This window comes from Solanum pennellii, chromosome 10, assembly GCF_001406875.1.
Source record: "Solanum pennellii chromosome 10, SPENNV200".
Classification (NCBI taxonomy): domain Eukaryota; kingdom Viridiplantae; phylum Streptophyta; class Magnoliopsida; order Solanales; family Solanaceae; genus Solanum; species Solanum pennellii.
In genome coordinates, this window is record NC_028646.1 from 364,831 (window position 1) to 385,232 (window position 20,402).

Below are 20,402 nucleotides of genomic sequence, written 5' to 3' on the forward strand. Positions count from 1 at the left end.
AAATTAAATTATAAATAGTAATTTAAAATATCATCATAAATATTGACAAAACAATATTACATGATGTTAATGTTACTACTTATCAATCGAATCCACAAATTAAATTATTGTTATAATATTTGTTAAGTTTTTTTCCAAGTAAAAGTATAAATACATAAGTAAAAGTATTAACATAATTGTTTTGAGTTTGGACTCTCTTTAATTTTAAATTTTAATATTATATTATATTTTTAATTAATTTTTGTTAACCCACAGGCTGGCCATACCAATATTTCTCAAGCTCAACAAATCAGCAGACTTATTCAGGCCGGGCTAAAAAGTCTTTTTCTGAAATGAGCTCCAAATATATTAGTTCAGTCTTATTAGATCTCGAATTAGGCCAGACGAACCCGACAGGCGTAGCTCATATTGACGGCTCTAGTAAAGCTGTTCCGTACCTAGCGCACCGATCTGGTAAGTAATTTTTTCTTTTTTGTTTAAATATATGCCCATTGGGCCACATTTGCAATAAGTGACCGTTGGCCCAACGTACCGCTATATATAGCTAAAGAAATAAAAATGATAATTTATGAAATTATTGTGTTCGAATATGAATAGCTAGCTAAAGTTAATGTGATTTGTGTTTTATACTCATATATATTAAATTGAAATATCATCCCATCAGAAAATCACATGTTGAATCGTCATCCATCAAAATGATATTTTTTTAACATTGTGTAATGTGTGTAGTTCATTCAAAATGGTGCATTAGATCATCACCTCATTCAGGGAAAAATATTAAAATTAAATTAATTTAAAAAATATGAAAGTATGTCAATCTTTTTTTATGGAACACTATGTATATTTTTGTGTGACGACACCTATATATGATTGTAAAATTAAGGAATGAACAGTTGCAACAATAATGTTCAATAACAATTTTGTAATCAAGAACGAGAAGAAAGTTCGTAAAAAAGATAGCTTATAAATTACCGTCCAACATAGACTTAATATATTCTTGAAGGATAGGAAGTGATTGCTTATCATCATAACTATACATAAGAGAAACCATTCTTGCAGAATTAAGAGAAGCTTTTGAAAATGATCTTGTAGATTGACTCATTAGACAAAAGTGTTCTTTGTTGAGTTGCTTCCATTCATCTTCAATTAGCTTAATCACATGTTCTCTAGCTAATTCAATGGAAGAATCTTTGTTTTCCTTCATGTAATATTCTATGTATGAACCATCTTTTCCTTCTTGGTTTTCATCCTAAATATGTCACATAAATAAAAACAGATAAACTATAAAAACTTGTCTAAAATAAATTAGCGGCGAATTTCACAAGTTAAATAAACATAAATTACTTTATTTTACCTTTGCACTTCCAAGATCATCCCAAAGACGAAGAATCATAGCTATGAAAGTGGACATGAGTGATATATCTTGTAAATGAATAGACCACCCCACAACCAAACCATTTTGCTTCTATTAGAAATGCACTACACAAATGTGCCCACTAAAATAAAATAAAAAAACAATTATTTGTAATAATATAGAATAAAGTATTGAGAAAATAATTTATTTTTCTTATTTTTTATATGACATACTTTAGTTCAAAAAAGAGTGGAACATATTCAATGTCGATAAATAAAAGTTTATCTTAATTTAGACTTCTCGTTTTGTTATACTCTTATATCTATATATAAAATATTTCTTCTTTTTTTTGTTCAGATAAATACGTCATATAAAATAATAAATGTTCTCTCTGTTTTTCTTTACTTAGCTTGTTCAATATTAACTTGATAGTACACCTTTTAAAATATAATAAATAAAATGATAATTTTATTATATCAGTATTAAATATAATAAATTTAATATTTTGAAGAATACATTGAAAATGACTAGTTAGTAGTAATTAATACGAATAAATTAGAAACTAAGTACTAATCAATGCAAAAAAAAAACAAACATGTGAATAATACCGTATTTTGTAGATTTTGAGTGGGATTTTATCCATAGATTTTGTAGATGTTATAGCCAATAGAATTAATTGTATTATAAAGAGCCTTGTAGAGTGATCTCATGTATTCCGGTAGGTCCATCATGGCGCTCAATTCCCACCTAAAATAACGATAACTTTTTTACAAAAATAATGACGTTTTATACTATCAAATTATTTTTATCTCAAATAAAATATCTATAAACGGCTTAAGTGAAAAGGGTTAAGTCTTCAATAGTCCCATAAACATCAAAGATATCATCAATGACATAAACAAAAGAGATGCATTTTGCTAACTCAATTCTTTGTTATGACATTTTTGGATCAGTAAGCATTGCCATTGGCCAAGTATACCATTTTAATGGTTGATCTCTCAAAAGCTTCAATTCTTCAGCTAAACCAAGACTTTTCCAGCACCTATGTATGTATACATAGATATCATTATTAGAAGATTAAATTGCTTTTTAAAAAAAATATGTATAGAGAGATCGATAGTGATAGTATAAAGATTTTGTATATTATATATCAAAGGAAAAGAGAAAGATTTGGATCAAAGACCTCCAATATTTTAAAAAATGAGAAAGACATTTTATATTCAATCGAGACCTTGTAGAAATTTGTGTTCGGTAGAGGCGGAGTTAGAAGTGAGGATCTAGATTCGATTAAATTCAATAAAATAACAACGTATTAATATTAAGAATTTTAATAAATATGGATAAATATTAAGTTTAGAACCTAATTTATTAACACTTGAAATCATACGTCATTTTAAATTCAAAATTCATTAGGTTAAAATTCTTATTTTTTTCTCGTGTGATTAGTGCTTTAAAACTAATTTGTGGCATGTAATTTGTCTTATTTTAGGTTATAAATTTGTTTTTTTAAATAACCTATAGCTTTTTTAGTTTAATTTTATATATAAAGATAGTTAAAAGGATTTTTGCAACATCAAGTCCCCTAAATATGAGATTAATAACCTAGAAAGTAAAATAAGTTACCTATTATGATAAGTTAAAAAATAATGATGCTATCAAACTCCTTTATACTCTATGATTAATTATAGGTAATCTGACGTGTATAAAAATTAAATTCAACTAATTAATATACGTGAAAACTTGAGCCAATTCATGTTGATGTATCTCTTTTGTTATGGAGTAGGCCATATTTGCCAATTCTTTTAAAGTGCTTTAATTGTCTTACTTATATATTATTAATACTAAGTAAAGTAATTATAGTTTGACTAATTTACCCTAACACTACTCTATTTTTAAGGGAAATATGCAGTTCTATGGAAGTTCCAAAATAAATCACTTAAAATTTCGAAGTTGTAAATCTTTCTTATATTAGTTAATTATAATATTAGAATATATCAGTTTATCACCTTATTAAATTTCAATATTTTAAGAATATTTTAAATCATTTTCTATTAATTAAGAGGTAAATGTCTTTTATTTATTATTTAAATTTCTTATAAAATTTTATTGACAAAATATCTAAAGAATAAAAAAAATGAAGTTGAAGAGAATCAATGTACAAATTCTGAGATGATTAGGAGAGTGATAAATAGGTATCAATATCCAAAAATTGAATAGTTAGGACATGGAAAAAAAATGAGTCAAAAAAATTGTAAATAATAATTGGAGTGAATGCTTTATATATTTTATGTCATTGATTATCAAGTTCCTCTTATCCATTTAAGTTAAATTCTCCCTTACAATTCATATTTTCTTTGATAAAAGAGATTTGATATATATTTGTTTTCTAAGTTAAATTTTTAATGATCACGCGAAATGCAGATAAATAGTTATAAATATTTTTGTCACTCCCCACTAAATTGTTTGTTAAGCATATATGCATTGTGATTCATTATGTAACTTCAATAATCATAGCAAGTCTAGTTATCTCTAGCACAAAAATGGCGAATTTCAATTTGTAACTTGCATTCTTTATTCAATACCAATAACTTCACTCTTAACCAGAGTATTACCAATTACTTAACTCTTAACCAGAGTATTTTTTTTCTAAACATAAAGAAACGGAACTATAGAATGCAAGTAGTTAACTAAAGATTTAGGCAGAAGAGCCTTTAAGCTTCTTAGTGATGGTTGCAATGTATTGCCCCTGATAATAAGCTTGCTCCAATTCAACCTCAGTAGGCTGTTTTGAACCATCACCAGCAAATGTTCCAGCACCATAAGGACTTCCACCTTTGATATCCTCCATATCGAACATATCAACCCCAAATGTGTAACCAATTGGAACAAAAATCATTCCGTGGTGAACAAGTTGCGTAATCGCAGTCAACCTACAATTAAAATAAATTTAAAAGCATTTACTAAAAAATAACTTAATTTTATTTCATTTGGTATAAGATAGGAAAAAGTACTGACGCAGTAGTTTCTTGACCACCACCCTGAGAACCTGTGCTGTAGAAAATACCAGCTGGTTTGCCAGCTAGCTGCTGATTCTTCCAGATTGCACCAGTTGCATCAAAAAAAGCCTTAAATTGAGCAGGCATCATTCCAAATCTTGTTGGAAAACCAAAAGCAAATCCATCAGCTTCAACAAGGTCATCAGGTGCAATGATTGGTGCATTCCCTTTCGGGGGTGCACCCATCTTGGCAAGAATCTCAGCTGGAAGAGTTTCCGCCACCTGTTACATATATATATATATATAAATTGAATTAAATTATATGTACTGACAGTATATAACACGTTAAATAAAATGTAAAAAAAAGAGAGAAGAAATTGTACCTGCCATAGCTTGACTTCAACGCCTTCAATTGATGCAGCCCCTTTCTGCATCTCTCGTGCCAATTTCTCGACATGTCCATACATTGAATAGAACCTATCAAAAATTAATGTTTATTAGTTTTTAAATCAAATATGTAGACAAATAGAATAATAAATCATTTAAATCTACAAATTATTCATAAATTCAAAAAAAAAAACTTAAAAAAAAATAAATACATACACAATGAACAATGTGATTGCCATTTCAGAATCTTGAATTATTCTTTTTGTTGTGTGTATGTTTTTATGAAAAGGGCTAATGGCATGCTCTACTTATATAGTGACCAAGATTTATCTGTAATTAATTAAGGTAATTACATCCTTTGAAAATTTTTGAATGCAATTAATTTTTTTTGCTTAATAATAAATAGGTTAATGATGTCATTTCTAAAATCATCACTGACGTAATAATTTGAACAAAAGGGCAAATAAAGAATATGTAAAAACAGCTGGTACTGATGCATTTTGTCTTTAGATTTATCTGTAATTTATTAAGGTAATTACATTATTTGAAAATTTTGGATGCAATTAATTTTTTTTTTACTTAATAATAAATAGGTTAATGATGTCATGCTAAAATCATTATTGACGTAATAATTTAAAAGAAGGATAAATAAAAAAATATGTAAAACAGCTGGTACTGATGTATTTTGCCTTTTTTATTTTTGGGAAAAAAATGATACACCAATTATAAATACCAAATATATGCCATAATTTTTTTTTCTTAATTCATTTTACAGGTTCATTCTTATCTAATATTCTCCTGCTGATTCTTTTAAAGGGATTTTTTTTTAAAAATGTTTTACTATATCAGGTTTTAATAGATAAATTGTCATCAGAGCCCTTCACAATAGACCAAATTGTAGCATATATTTCTTAGTTTTTGCCAAATACATAACATTCAATTTACTCTAATAGTTTAATTATTGTATCAAAAATAACTTTTAGCAAAAATAAATATAGTCATTAATTAACAAAGAATGTTAAAGTCTTTACCGGCATTAGTTATTAATTTGCAATGCAATGTTACGCTTTAGGAACATTAATTACCGCTAAAAACATATTTTGCGACTATTAAGCTATTTTTATTAATTAATTGCCGTTAAAGATAATTCTCAGTATAGTGTTAGTGTCACAGGTTAAATTTTTAGATTCTTTACGTCAATGTCAAATTTTGATAAGCTCTTGCTCAGGGTTATCATAATAAGCTATAAAATCTGATAGTATCATAATTTATATGAATGATTAATTCACGACTATGTAACAAGTGATTGAATATATAGCCTTAACTTTCTAGTAAAATATAAGTTTATAATAATTTCTTGTGATTAACCTGCATGCATGAATACAACGCCCTCATGCAATGGAATTAATTAAATATCTATCAACATATATAGAGATTAATCAAAGAATTCGAGGTCTTAATCATATTCTTTTTTAATGCAATGTGATAAAACACCAAATATATAGTCACTTATCAAAATCAACATGTCATTTAACATAAATTAAGTGTCATAATGATGCATATGAAGTTAGATTTGAGAAGAGTTATTCAAATTTGTATACATGCAGGAGTACTTTATCACACCACCTAACTTCACCATATTTCTCATTACAAAATTGATTTGAGAGGATGAAAGTGAAAAGATTTTGGTAAATTAACTTTTGTTTATAAAGTGTAAGAAAAGGTTACATTTTATAAAGTGGAAAAAAAGTTTTTTTGTAATGTTAAAATATAGATGTTAACAGTCTAACATTTGTCGTTTATATTTTTGGATAAAACTGAAGAAAAAACTACACCAAGTTTATTTTAGTTACTTTCTAGCTAGAACTGTGGCTTATTTTGGTCAATTTTATCTCTTTGTGGCTCAAATAGGTTTCGAACTCATTTTTTGATGATCTGACACAAGTGACCAATTAATACCATGATATAACTAGCATTATGATTCATAATTCTGATTGAAAGCTATGATTCACAACAATCAAATCTCAGAAAACCTTGAGCTATATTGTATTATACACATGTCTGCTAAGTCTATAACTGAATAACACAAAAGGTGTGTTCAGTATCAACTTTTCTCATGTTCGATTGTTCAAAAGATATTCCGATTTTCATACCGAACACACCTAAAATCAATAACATTTCAGCAAAATAGTAGATATCATCTACCAGCTATAACACTAATTGTGATATCGTTTGCAGAAAAATCCTGCTTCTCATTCCATGTTTCTGCATCTTCATGTTTTCGCATTGATGTATACGTAGGTTGCCTAGGCAAGGGCAATGGTATATTGTCCGTCTCCAACATTAACACGATGGATGATATGCTCGGTCTGTGAACTGCCATGTCTTGTACACAAATTAGTGCTAACTGTATACATCTCAATGCTTCATCATGTTGACACTCGTCCCAAATAGAACGGTCTATTAAGTCCATTGGCGTACCTTCATCCCACTTCTGCCATGCCTAAAAGGAAAAACGTAGAATTGCTGTTAAAAGACATAAAGCGTTTATCTTCATATATTGAAAAGTAGTTTTTGGACTTACATAACCAATAATGCCGGAGTGTTCATCTGAACGAAAGCTTGTGTTCCTCCGTCCACAGATGATCTCCAGCAATAGTACACCAAAGCTATAAACATCAGATTTTCCGGAGAACAAGCCTTCCATTGCATATTCAGGAGCCATATATCCGCTGATTTAAGTACGCGTAGATGGAGTTAGTTAATCTTTGAGAAAGTTAAATGTACTCTTTAAAGGTATAAAAATCAAATGATATATACTCACTATGTCCCAACTACTCTAATTGTATTTGCTTCATTTTCATTTCCACCAAATATTCTAGCCATACCAAAATCTGAAATTTTCGGGTTCATCTCTTCATCTAGCAAAATGTTACTAGCCTTTAAATCCCTATGGATTATTCTGAGTCGCGAATCTCTATGGAGATACAATAGCCCTCGTGCAATCCCTTCAATAATGTTGAAGCGTTTCCTCCAGTCTAATTGAACTTGCTTAACAGTATCTGTCAAAAATTTATAAACCAAAATAATTGTAAGTAGATAGATCTCTCTATCGATGAGATGACGTTATGGTTAGCAGCATATCCAAAGTACTAACCAAATAGAAATGAATCTAAGCTTCCGTTAGCCATGTACTCGTAAAGAAGCATCTTTTCTTCTCCTTCAATGCAGCATCCCAAAAGTCTAACAAGATTTCTATGTTGTAATTTGGCGATTAGTCTGATCTCATTCTTGAATTCCTCCACACCTTGTCCTGATTTTCTTGAAAGTCTCTTCACTGCAATTTCTACGCCACATAGTAGTTTTCCCTAAATAAACAAACATCTACGTTAGTTTAACACAATAACGTCATACTTCTCTAGTCAATTGGATGGAAACCAACCTTGTAGACAGGGCCAAATCCACCTTGTCCTAGCTTGTTTTTGTTAGAAAAGTTATCGGTAGCTGCTGCTACACCGCTGAAACTGAAGAATATAAGTTCTGAACCACTTCCTTGATGCCCTTCAATAGTCATGTCTCCTGCTACTGATGTGTCCATAGAAAACTCTCCGCTCCTAGTTGGATCGACTGTCTCCATTTGGTTGATCCTATTGGACGCTGAAAATAGGACATTGAAGATCTATAGGTATATTGTACAACAACAAATAACTATCGTAAAACACCACCTTTTCTGAAATCTTACCTCGCGTTTTGGCTTTGTGCCTGCATAGTAGAAAAACTACCATACAAACAAGAAAAGCCCCGGCTACCATAACAGATATTACCACAATTTTAACTGCCCTGTTGCTTCCATCTGTTTCAACAAAGTTTATAATAAGAACATCTAAGATGATTAATTATATGAATACCAACAGAAAAGTTACTACACATTTTTACCAAATTCAGAACTATCAAGGCGAACAAAGAGAGTGTATCCGCCTTCCTGAAACTGCTGCATATCGACTAAATCTCCACTCCACATCATGCAATCAATTCCGCTAACAAAAGCATAAGCAGTACATGAACAATTTTCAAGGCACATGCTTCGACACTCATCGATATTTAGTACATCTGCAGTATCAGCAAAATCAGGCAACTTGATTTTCTCAATCTCATTGAATCTGTCCTTCTTTTCACTACCACTCTTCAAGACACTGTTATTTCCTCTGCATTCCACTTCTTTCCTCCTAACACACCCTTCTGACCAGTTCCCCGCATTCCACTGCCCCAAATCTTTCGGTACAAATCCAGCTAAACAAATGCATTTTTCAAAATATGTGACATCACATATCGCGAAATTCCCACATAAGTTATACAAGTCACAATCACCCGATGGATGAGACTGTACTATACTCCACTTGTTGTTATCTTTATCCCACCTCTGCTCCACCTCGTATCCCGTTGGACTAATATGGAACCTCACCAAATCAGAAGTATTTGATACAGTGTAAGTGAAGTATAGATTGTCTCCTTCATTGTTAAGCTTGAAACCATGTAGAAACTCGGGCTTCATATCGATAACACCTGTGAATATGCGTCCATCCCAGTATCCACTCCGCCAACGTTTGTTTGCTCCATCCCAGATCACAATTTGTGGTGATCCGTGAGAAGTTACTCCTAATGAGTACCTGTTGGAAACGTAATTAAGTAAATAAAAACATGCTCTTAGACTTTAGGATATCACAAATGCAACATTGTATCCGAGCAGACACTCAATATCAAAGATTCAAGAAGCACGTGAGAGATCGTTGTTAAAAACAAAGTTAAGTAAAGGAACACATGTTTTCAACTTAATCTTTTCGATAACACGTCACAAATGCATTACCATATCATCAGTGCAAGCAGAGTTGTTAGGTTTCGAGTCTCACTATCACCCAATATCAAAGATTCAAGAAACATATGTCATAAATACATTACCATATCAGCGCAATCAGATTTGTTAGGTTTTGAATTTCACTATCACCCAATACAACTACTAGCTATATATCCATCCAGCCAACAATAGCGAAGGCTCAACCCTTCTGTCTTTCAATTTTCCACGAGTCAAACACGTGAGGGGTTGTGTTCAAAACAAAATTAAAGTAAAATAAAAAAGCACATTCTCAAATGAGATGTCACAAACGCAACATGATATCAAATCAGACAGAAAGTCTCACCACCACACATCATATAAAAAAAAAAAAAGATTCATACCACGCGTGAGGGGGCATGTAGAAAACAAAATCAAGTAAATAAAACATTTCAGATAAGATAATCACACGATACAAGATAACGTACCTTCCAGTTGAAGGATCACTTTCACTAGTCCATGACCTCAAAACTTCATCTGTATAAAATTTCATTTCTGGTAAAAATGTATCTGTAGGATGCTGAAAACTCTGCCACAACACCTTGTTATTGCTATTAAACAACACAAGATTACCATTATCAGAAAGAAGTGCTGTACAATTATTATTAATAGCTTCAACATTACTCGTCCACGTTAAATCGCCATGACCATTTTTTACCACCAAATTACCATTTTTCTCAATAGTAAAAACACCATTTTTATCAAAAATTGGTTTATCTCTGTTTGCAACCCAAACAAATGAATTTTCTGGACCATCAACATACCATATACCAACAAACCTTTGATTATTAGTAACATTTGGACTAAAAAATCCCAAAATAAATTTCCTTTTTGGAGAAATTAACATTTCACCATCTCTTAAAATTTCACCTTGTATAATTTTATTAGATGCACAAGCACAACATAATAAGTTCATATAAAAAACACTAAACAAGAAAATGTACCAGTTGGAAATAATCATACAACTAGCCATTTCAAGATTGAAAAATAAAATAAAATTGTAGCATAGAAAGAAAAAGAAAAATTTGATGGCTAATTTTGGTAGGCTAAGGCTATGTGAATTTAATGAAAAATCCTAGAGAAAGATTGGCTTGACAAAAATAAAATGACATTTTATATGTAGTTGAAAAATATTGATGACCAACTTTCCTTATGGCCCACAAGTGCACTTTTGGAATTTATTTTAAAATTAAAAATAGATGGTATAAATAAATGAAATTGACCATATTTTATCATGTGATTTAAGATATTAATTGCCAACTTTTTTTTTTTTTAAGGTTAATGGTTTTACACTTTTAATAATGAATTTTGCTTGTAATTACTTGTAAAGCGATTCGAAAATTGAATTTTTTTAAAAGATTGTGTGATTTTTATTTTATTGCATCTAGAAGTCTTTTATTTTACGTTGTTTAAATATCACATATTGTCACTAAATTATTTTTTTAGGAAATAAAAAAAAATCCCAAGAAGATACTAAGAAACTAATTTTTGTAAGATAATTGGCTTTCTATGTACAAAAAATAACTTGTTGACTTTAATATTACAATAAATTAAAATTGAACGACTATTTATAAAATGAATCTAATAATCTGATTATATAATATAGTAATTTTTTTAAAAAGTTGATATGGAAGATGAGTCATCAGGTCAAATAAGAGGGACATAGATTTTATGTACCTTAATATCAACTAGTACTATTTTAAACGATCTTGCAGATGAACACGTGTTTTTAATTTCAATTTTCGTAAAAATAAAAATAAAATGCTTTCACATAATTGAAAATTTTTTTTTCTCCTACTGTCCTTTCCCATTAAACAAACAATGATTATTAGATAGAGACTATTTATCTAATGATATAAATTCGTTTAAAAATAGAAAATTAATTAAAGAGTTATTTAAATATAAAAGATTTGATATGAAGTTATTCTGAATTATGGGAAGAAAATATTTGCTAGATTTCTTTTGTTTCAAATTATTTATTGTATTCCTTTTCTTTTTAATGTTCTTTAAATAAAAATACTAATGAGAAGGTTTTACCTTATTTATATTTTAAGATATAAAAAAATTATTACATATTTAGTGAAAAACGAATTCAGAAGCTTAAGTCTATTGATTCAATATTTAAAAGTTCCAAAAGAAGACGAGTTAAAGTATGGTGAGATTTAATATATCAGATTGTTAAACGATGTTTTAATTTACCTCAATCTTTCTCAACTTTTAGACTCATCGCGATGTTTTCAATGAATTCGATTTTCATTTTAAAAAATAGATTAAATTTGTAATTAAGCTAGTAACTCGTAAATAAAGTTTTTAGGCTAATTTCTAGTATATATTTTCTAATAGTTGTATGTATTTTAACGTGATATTATAATCAGTGGAAACGCCGTTAACTTTAGTCTTAATCTTCCTCTTTTTTTTGCTCATAATTATTCTTACAAAATAATCTATTAGCAACTTGGAATGATTGTGTTTTTAGTTTCTTTTTTTCTACACATAATTTGTTAGTCAAACACTAGAGTTCACATTGAATATCATATGACTTGCTGTTGATAAATTAATTATGTTCTGAAAATGACATTTTATTTTCATACTTTTTTAATTTTATTTTCTTGAAGTTGATTGGCTGAAGATGTTAATCTACACAAAATTCTATGTCAAGTTATGTTTTTGTGTTTACATTAGATTATGCTCGATTGACTATATGATTTGTTGCATGCATCACATAATTTCTCACAAGAAATTTGTTTACAAATATATCTCAAAAATTTGAATTTATTATATTAAAGGAGAAGACATTAGGGTAAGCGAACGAATAGTTGATTTCGAGATTATCATTTAAGTCATATTATTATTTATAGTATATTAAATTTACAAATTATTTAAATTGCGTATATCTAAAGTTCAGTTGATTTAATATTTATTACATGATGATTAATTTGTTAATCTTTATTTCAATAATCTTACCCATGACAATTTAACTCTTAAAGTTGTTTCTAATTATATAATAAGGCCTAAATTTTTAACATCGTACAAACCCTTTTTGAAAAAGAAACAACAACTTATTTAATTTTGTCTGATATTTGCTAAAATTGATATAAATCAAGGACAGCCATCCTTCTCATTCTCCAAAGAAAGTAAAGCACAATATAGTCAAATAGGGACAATTTTATTTTTTTTGTAAAAATGAGCAAATATAAAATAATATTAGTGTCCAAAAAGGGAACGTTATCAATTTTTTCAAAATTACATTTACGTGCTACACATTTACATTTACTTTAACAACATTATATTTCAAGGTCCTACAATTGTACATTAAATTTATCTGTTGTCTTAATATTTCAACAAAAAAATAATTGAAATCTTACTTTCTGAAAATCTAATCTTAATTCCATTTTTAGCTTATGTTCTCATCTGATTATTCTTAAAATTATATTCAATTAACCTACTTTTTGTGTATATTAAATACGAGTTAATCAAATATTTGAGTCTCCCGTTTGTCACTCCTAATTACAAGGCTCATGAAACGTGTGTTGTGTGAATATAGGAGTAGTATGATATTGGTACAATGCTTGTGGTTATGAATTGTTCACAAAACAGTGAAGCAACACATGTTATGTATATTATATATACATACAAATGTCAAATTGCCTTGTAAGTTAAGGCCTAACTTAAGGGGCCTATATACACGTGATACATGGGCCGCATCGACCCGCATGGATGTATTCAAAACGTGGAAACTATTTGACATAGATATTATTTGTGAAGATATTTAAAATATGAATACGTCTCTAGAGCATATTGTGTTTGTACATTTTTTTAGAAGGTTTAACGTTATAAATTATAACATAGCTAAATTCTCGAATTTCTTTGTTTCTTGAATTTTTTTGAGAAAGACTATTCACAAGTTGGAATTTAGGGGTGTGCATCGATCGGTTCGGTTCGGTTTTATGTATTATCGGTTCGGTTTATGTATTTTTGGTTTTTAAATAAGCTAACCCGATAACAAACCAATAAGATATTATTTATTGGTTTTCGATTTATCGGTTTTTGATAGTTATTGGTTCGGTTTTTGGTTTACGCAATAAGATAATATCCGTAAAATACTATATGACTTCTTACTTAGCTAAATATAGTACGAAGGTTATAATTACATGTCACCGCCAAAACATAGTACGGACCTTAACAAACTTGCAAATGCTACAACCTACAATTACAAACTAAAACTAAGATCAACTAGTTCAACAAGACTAAAACTAAAATTAAAACTAAATCAAAAGCTACAACTGCGAAACCTTACATTAGTTTTTAGGTTTTTAGTAAACAATAAAAACTAGTAAAGCGGTCTAGTGTGAAGTAGATAGAGTATTAATAATTTGATATAATTATGGTGTCTAGTTATATATTAAATTATTAGGCAGGGTAAAATAGTAAATTATTACTATCTTATTGGGTTGTCGGTTTATCCAATAACTCAATAGTAAAACCCGATACCGAACTAATAACCCAATAACTTTTTTTTATAAATCCATTTAAAACCCAATAACCCAATTACGCAATAATAACAACCCAATAATATTTTTTTGGATTCGATTTATCGATCGATTCGATTTTTGGACTTTAAATTGTTAATAATGTTAGAACTATCCTTTGACATATCACATAAGAAGTCCGTAATTGATTGAATTAATATATGGCAGTTGTGGGTGAAATGGGCTATCATTTGGTTATGTTGTAAAGTTTTTATATGCATTGTTTTTATTTTAGGTTGGTCTTTAGGTTTTTGTCTTTGTTGCTTATTTAACAATGATTCAATATATAATATAATTCTAATTTAGTTTTAATTAATAATAATAATTTCTAATTTTAGATGTGTACAAGTACATATTCAAATCTATATAAAAATTTTAATAAATAGAAACACATCTTACCTAGTGTAGGATATCAATATCCAATAAATTTCAGCACACAATATAATGGCAAAAAGTCTGAGTTGACACCACATTTGTATTTTCTCTTTTGTAAAAGGTTTACACAAATGACCGGTAATGATTAAGATATTTAATCATCGATAGATTAAAAAAAATTGTTAAATATTTTGAATCTGAATTTATTTTAAAAAAAATTAGCAACATTGCGTCCAAAAATATCACCTTGCTATAAATTAATTTACATTTAATCATTAATACGCACATATAGTAAGTGCATCGTATTTTATTAAAAATTAAATATGTCGGTTTCCATATAGTCCAAGCCTACCTCATTTGCCGTCTTTAAGGTTTCGATATCACCGTCAAAATCATAAAAAAACCAAATTAGGAAAACTAATAATAATGTATTAATTCTTTTTTAATCATCACGTATTTAACAAAAAATACAAAATCATTTTTTATTTATTCATTTTTTAAAATTAAAAAATACATTTAATATTACTCTTTATCACTAAATAATAACATAAGCAGTAATAATATAAATTTTCAAAATTAATAAAACAACCCCATTTAAAAAAAAAATATCAAATCAACAAGGTTAGAGTAAAAATTTGCCAAACAAAGTTGCATTAAATAAAAACATAAGAATTAGAAAGTCAACACAATGTTCACATCTTTCAAAAATAATTCATCTCACTTTCGATTATTATTTTTATAGAGAGAGAAAAATTGTCTAGAAATTTAAAAAGTCGTATAATATTTTTTTATTTTAATAATTTTCTTTTTATTTTTTAATTAAAAGTTTTAAAATTAAAAAACAAAAATATATTAAAAAATAAAATATATAGTATGAAATATGTTATTTTATTATCGCGGCCAAAAGGATTTTTCCTTTAGAACCACCTACTCCATATTTTTTCTCAATTTCAATAAATGCACTTTACATGATCATTAATCATTATAGTTGAGAAAATATCCTCCAAATGTAGAAACATAATTGTTGATATAAGTGTTCATACTATCATTACAAAATATTATGTTATTTTTTACCAGCTATCATTATTCAATAATTCCATAAGTTGAAATTACCTAGTTTCCAATTAGAATTTTTATAAGAAAATACTTTGTGTGGTGCTCTGTTTTGGCAAATTTCTTTCTTAACATAATTAAACAGCCATGACTATTGATGATTCAAGCATAATTTCAACTCCAACCAGGCTAGAGGTAATGTTTTTAACTCTTAATCTTTGTTATACATTCGATAGAACTTAATAGTTTTAGCCTAAATTTTATATTTATTATGTTTAAGTTTATTTTTAAAAAAAAAAATTGGGCTAGGGGAAGAGAAATGTGAAAGGGAATCATAATTAAAAGTGAAATTTTAGACCGTCAATCAATTGACTTACTGAAATCTCTGTCGCTTAAAATTTCAGAAATTTAGAATTTATAAATTCAAAATTTTAGCTCCGTCTCTGCCGTTAATATTTGTCAATTGACAGAGAAGTGTATCTGAATTTTTCAGGGAAAATATAGTGGAATGGTGGTATGTTGGATTCTTGGACTTGGATCACTTGTTTCTTGGAATAGTATGCTAACAATTGGTGATTATTATTATCAACTTTTTCCTGTGAGTGTCTCTTTAATTTAATTATCCTCTTCTTTTTTTTTTTGTTAAAGAACATAGAAAAATGATGACTTTAATATGTTTGACAAAAGAGTTTATTTTACTCTGTCAATTAACTTTTAGTTGGAATGTTAGCTACGTTGCTCGGACTCAGTAAGAAAATTGTGAGGTGTATGTTGGATCTTTGATACGACTAGGTGGAAAGGCACAAGATCTGACTCATGGCTTATGTATAGATATTGATTCTTTCATGTATTTTGGAGGATTCAATGCGGTTTTGGTAGCATTATGGAGAGTTCGAGCAACATTGAATATTAGAGCCCTTTTTGCGTGATAATGGTCAAAAACTTGTCTGAACTATTGTTTTTTCCTGAGTATCTCATACCAACTATTAGATGGTTCCTTTTTTGCTATGTGAACTATTAGCATTTATGTATTGAAAAACACACTTCAACTATCTATTGTTCATTTTTCCTACCTGAACGATGGTGATAGTTGTAGGAAAAGAGAACATTTGATAGTTGAGGTGTGTTTTAATGCATAGATGTCGATAGTTCAGGTAGGATAAGGAAACAACTGATAGTTAGAGTATGAAACTCATGAATAAGTGATAGTTCAAGTATATTTTTAACCATTAGCTCAATGCTTTATGATTGTTATTTTTACATTATAATTGTAGTTAAGTTGAATTCATTGTTAACTAATTAGTATATCTGCTTATAACTGGTTTTATTTTGTCATGTACAATGAAGAAATACCATCCTTCAAGGGTGCTTACCCTCGTTTATCAGCCGTTTGCACTCGCGACAATGGTTATTCTTGTATATAATGAGGCAAGTATCAATACAAGAAAGCGTAACCTAACTGGATTTACTCTTTTCTTCTTAAGCACATTCGCGCTCCTAGTGGTATGTTCTGATAAACTACTCTGTCATTCCATTTGCTTTCTTTAATCATGTTTTGGTTTATCCCGACTTGAGTTTTCCTTCATGTCTTGCTAGTTGGATTTGGCCACGTCAGGAGCTGGCGGTCTTGGAAATTACATTGGTATATGTGCTATAGTCGCGGCTTTTGGAGTTGCTGATGCTTTTGTTGAAGGTGGAATGGTTGGAGATTTATCCTTCATGTGCCCTGAATTCATCCAAGTAAGATTGTCTCTTCTAATAATTCTTGTTCTTCAATTATCGCACTATTTTGTTGTAGTTTTGTTTCATTAGTAGTTGCTTTGATGTGTTTTTCCTTTAGCCGAGGGTGTATCAGAAACAACCTCTCTACCTCCTAATGTAGGGGTAAGGTCTGCATACGCTCTAACCTCTCGAGACTCTACTTGTGGGATTACACTGGATATTTTGTTGCTTGAATCACAATTGCAAAATGTTTTATTGCTGCTGTTATGATTTTTCAGTCATACTTAGCCGGTCTGGCTGCGTCTGGTGCTCTCACCTCGGCTTTAAGGCTAGTGACTAAAGCAGCTTTTGAAAGGGCTAGTAACGGTCTTCGCAAAGGAGTTAGTACGTGATCTATAATGCCATTGTTAGTTATCAAAACGAGAGAAAAAAAGAGAACGCGCTTAAAATGTAGTAGTTTTTTTTTATTATAATTCGTCATTTCCTTAGTTAGAATCTTGTGTTTGTTGATTTTGCAGTGTTGTTTCTGGCTATCTCCACATTCTTTGAATTTCTATGCATTCTTCTATACGCGTTCGTCTTTCCTAAGCTACCAATCGTTAAGTACTACCGTACAAAGGCAGCAGCAGAGGGATCAAAAACTGTTGCAGCAGACTTAGCTGCAGCAGGCATCCAAACTGAAGCAACCGAAAGAGTAAGCAACTTATCGTTAACTAAAAAATTTGTTTCTGGCTTCTTGATCTTAATTAACATTTTGTCGACTGAACAGGCTGATACTAACGCTAAACAATTGGAGCGTCTGAGCAACAAACGTCTGTTCTTTCAGAATATCGATTACTTATTGGATTTGTTCTTGATTTATGTCCTGACTTTGTCGATTTTCCCTGGATTCTTATACGAGAATACTGGTTCACACAAATTAGGCTCATGGTAAGCTTGCTTTCCTCTTCTCTGCTCGCGTATTTTGTCATGTCCTGCATTCAATTCTTGTAACAAACAACGCTTCCAGGAAAGATTTTGATCACATATATATACGAGGTTTTAATTTGTTTGTTTCAGGTATGCTTTAGTCTTGATAGCAGTTTACAACATGTTTGATTTGATAGCAAGATACATTCCATTGATAGAGAAAATCAAGTTGAAATCACGAAATGGCCTAATGATCGCAACACTATCTCGTTTCTTGTTCATTCCTTGTTTCTACTTCACTGCAAAATACGGTGATCAAGGCTGGATGATAGTGCTCGTGTCCGTCCTTGGACTCACTAACGGTTATCTCACCGTGTGTGTCCTCACAGTTGCTCCTCAGGGATACAAGGTTAGTGAAATAATACTTCCATATATCACTACATAAATCGAAAAAAACGGAAACATTTGAACTTGTTGTATTCTGTTTCAACAGGGTCCTGAGCAAAATGCATTGGGCAACTTGCTAGTCTTGTGCCTACTTGCTGGACTATTCTCTGGTGTTGCACTGGATTGGTTGTGGATTATTGGTAATGACAAATTCTAACAAACAAATTGATATGTACATAGGTATCGTTAACGACGTTATACAAAATGTTAAAATCTCTTTTTCGACTCTCCACGAGTCTGCAGTATAATAGGTGTGAGTTCAATTTTCACAGTATCATTTTTGGCTTCTCCTTCTGTATTTCCTATGTAAGTTTTTTTTTTTTAGGAGAAAAGAATATCTGGGCTCATATCTCTAAAGGGTTTTTTTTTTAGGAGAAAAGAATATCTAGGGTCATTTTGTTTTTATATATATTTTAATTTTTTTTTTTAGGGTCATCTCTATTTGATTATTTAAACTAGAAATTTTTTCGGTTTGGGACATTAAAAATTGGGGTAGGGAAGAGGAAATAAGGAAGGAGTTCGGAGTGAAAAGAGTCAAAAAAATTTGACCAAAATTTTCAAAAGACAACAAAAAATAAGATTCAAATAAGACAATATAAAAGGCGAAATCGCATCAAACTTGTAAGGCCCTTGCATTACAAGTCGAATGCGATTTCGCCTTTAGTTGATAGTCTTTAGTTGGCAAAAGCTTCCAAGGAAAGAATAATCTCAATTGTTAAACATAATTAAATGACATAATTTCAATTTGAAAGAAAAAAAAAAAGACATCCTAAGTTTTACATGCAATTTTCCCTGTTTTCGTATAATTTTGTTTGAGTACATAATTAATTAATTTTTCCTGTTTTCTTATAAAATTGATTAAATTAAGCAAGTTAAAATATATCAAGTTAATAAAATATATAAGTCTATCATCAACCCGCACAAAGTTAGATATTTGCACGATTTTATGAGTTGATTATCAATAAATTTTGTATTTAATTTTTCATATGGTATATTATCCCTCATGATGCATTCGTTATTTGAAACTGTTTGAATACAAGATACTTCATATACTAAACATATTAACATTCTTTATATTAGAAATAAGAAACGTACACCCCACCCCCACCCCCACCCCAAAGAAAAAGAAATGAATTATTTAAGGTAAGTCAAGGATGTCATAATTGATTAATTTCCACATGTTGGAAAAATAAGAAAAGGTATACTATAACCTAGCTTTTTGAAAATATGACTTTTTAATTTCTCTATTCAATTTCTTCTTTGCTTGAAAATGTATTTTTTTTTTCCTCAAGTGGTGTTAAAAGCAAATAAAGAAAGAGTCATAGCAAAAAGAAACAACGCTGAAAAATAGTAAGCCAAATTGATTTTTCTTTGGGCGGTTCGAAGAAGAAATTCAATTTAATCTTTTAATATGTGAATTAACATTTTTTCCTATCCTTGGGAAGTCCATGGACTCTTTTATCATCGATGTGAGATCTTTCATTCATTAATCACTCTTATGTTTGGATTTTCTTTTTTTGGATATTCAAGCATATATATTTATAGACTGAGTTATTTTCATCTCTCATTCGATTTGAATGTTCATATCGAATAGGACCGGACTCTGATACTACATTGAGAAAGAAACTCTAAAAAAATAGATCAAAAGAGGATGTTTGCCCAAGCAATAGAAAGTCCATGACTTTTTCAAAACTAATGTGGGATCTTTCGTTCATTACAACTTCCCCCTCCCCCCCCCCCCC

The 20,402-nt window shown here is 29.7% G+C and overlaps 3 protein-coding genes and 1 pseudogene across 4 annotated transcripts; 1 reads left to right on the top strand and 3 right to left on the bottom strand.

Moving 5' to 3' along the window:
• Nucleotides 1-892: 892 nt before the first annotated feature.
• LOC107032600 lies at nt 893-3,846 on the bottom strand (annotated as a pseudogene).
• A 54-nt stretch (nt 3,847-3,900) lies between these two features.
• LOC107001691 (NAD(P)H dehydrogenase (quinone) FQR1-like) lies at nt 3,901-4,976 on the bottom strand. Its single transcript, XM_015199649.2, has 4 exons — nt 4,954-4,976; nt 4,734-4,827; nt 4,370-4,632; nt 3,901-4,284 (listed from the first exon to the last, which is right to left on the bottom strand). The coding sequence occupies exons 1-4, from the start codon at nt 4,974-4,976 to the stop codon at nt 4,050-4,052; spliced, it is 615 nt and encodes a 204-aa protein (XP_015055135.1). The 3' UTR covers nt 3,901-4,049.
• Nucleotides 4,977-6,698: 1,722 nt separating this feature from the next.
• Nucleotides 6,699-10,606, bottom strand: LOC107032601 (G-type lectin S-receptor-like serine/threonine-protein kinase B120). Its single transcript, XM_027912211.1, has 8 exons — nt 10,054-10,606; nt 8,674-9,404; nt 8,480-8,590; nt 8,180-8,394; nt 7,895-8,105; nt 7,562-7,799; nt 7,322-7,469; nt 6,699-7,240 (listed from the first exon to the last, which is right to left on the bottom strand). The coding sequence occupies exons 1-8, from the start codon at nt 10,596-10,598 to the stop codon at nt 6,935-6,937; spliced, it is 2,505 nt and encodes an 834-aa protein (XP_027768012.1). The 5' UTR covers nt 10,599-10,606; the 3' UTR covers nt 6,699-6,934.
• Nucleotides 10,607-15,516: 4,910 nt separating this feature from the next.
• Nucleotides 15,517-18,937, top strand: LOC107001705 (equilibrative nucleotide transporter 3-like). Of its 2 annotated transcripts, XM_015199670.2 has the most exons (9): nt 15,520-15,777; nt 16,076-16,180; nt 16,930-17,085; nt 17,179-17,322; nt 17,583-17,688; nt 17,823-17,998; nt 18,074-18,234; nt 18,364-18,622; nt 18,707-18,937. In XM_015199670.2, exons 1-9 carry the CDS (start codon nt 15,730-15,732, stop codon nt 18,815-18,817), a joined length of 1,266 nt encoding a protein of 421 aa, XP_015055156.1. In that variant the 5' UTR covers nt 15,520-15,729; the 3' UTR covers nt 18,818-18,937. The 2 variants fall into 2 exon arrangements, with proteins under 2 accessions (XP_015055155.1, XP_015055156.1); XM_015199669.2 differs by having other exon boundaries at nt 15,517-15,777; nt 17,823-18,234.
• Nucleotides 18,938-20,402: the final 1,465 nt, after the last annotated feature.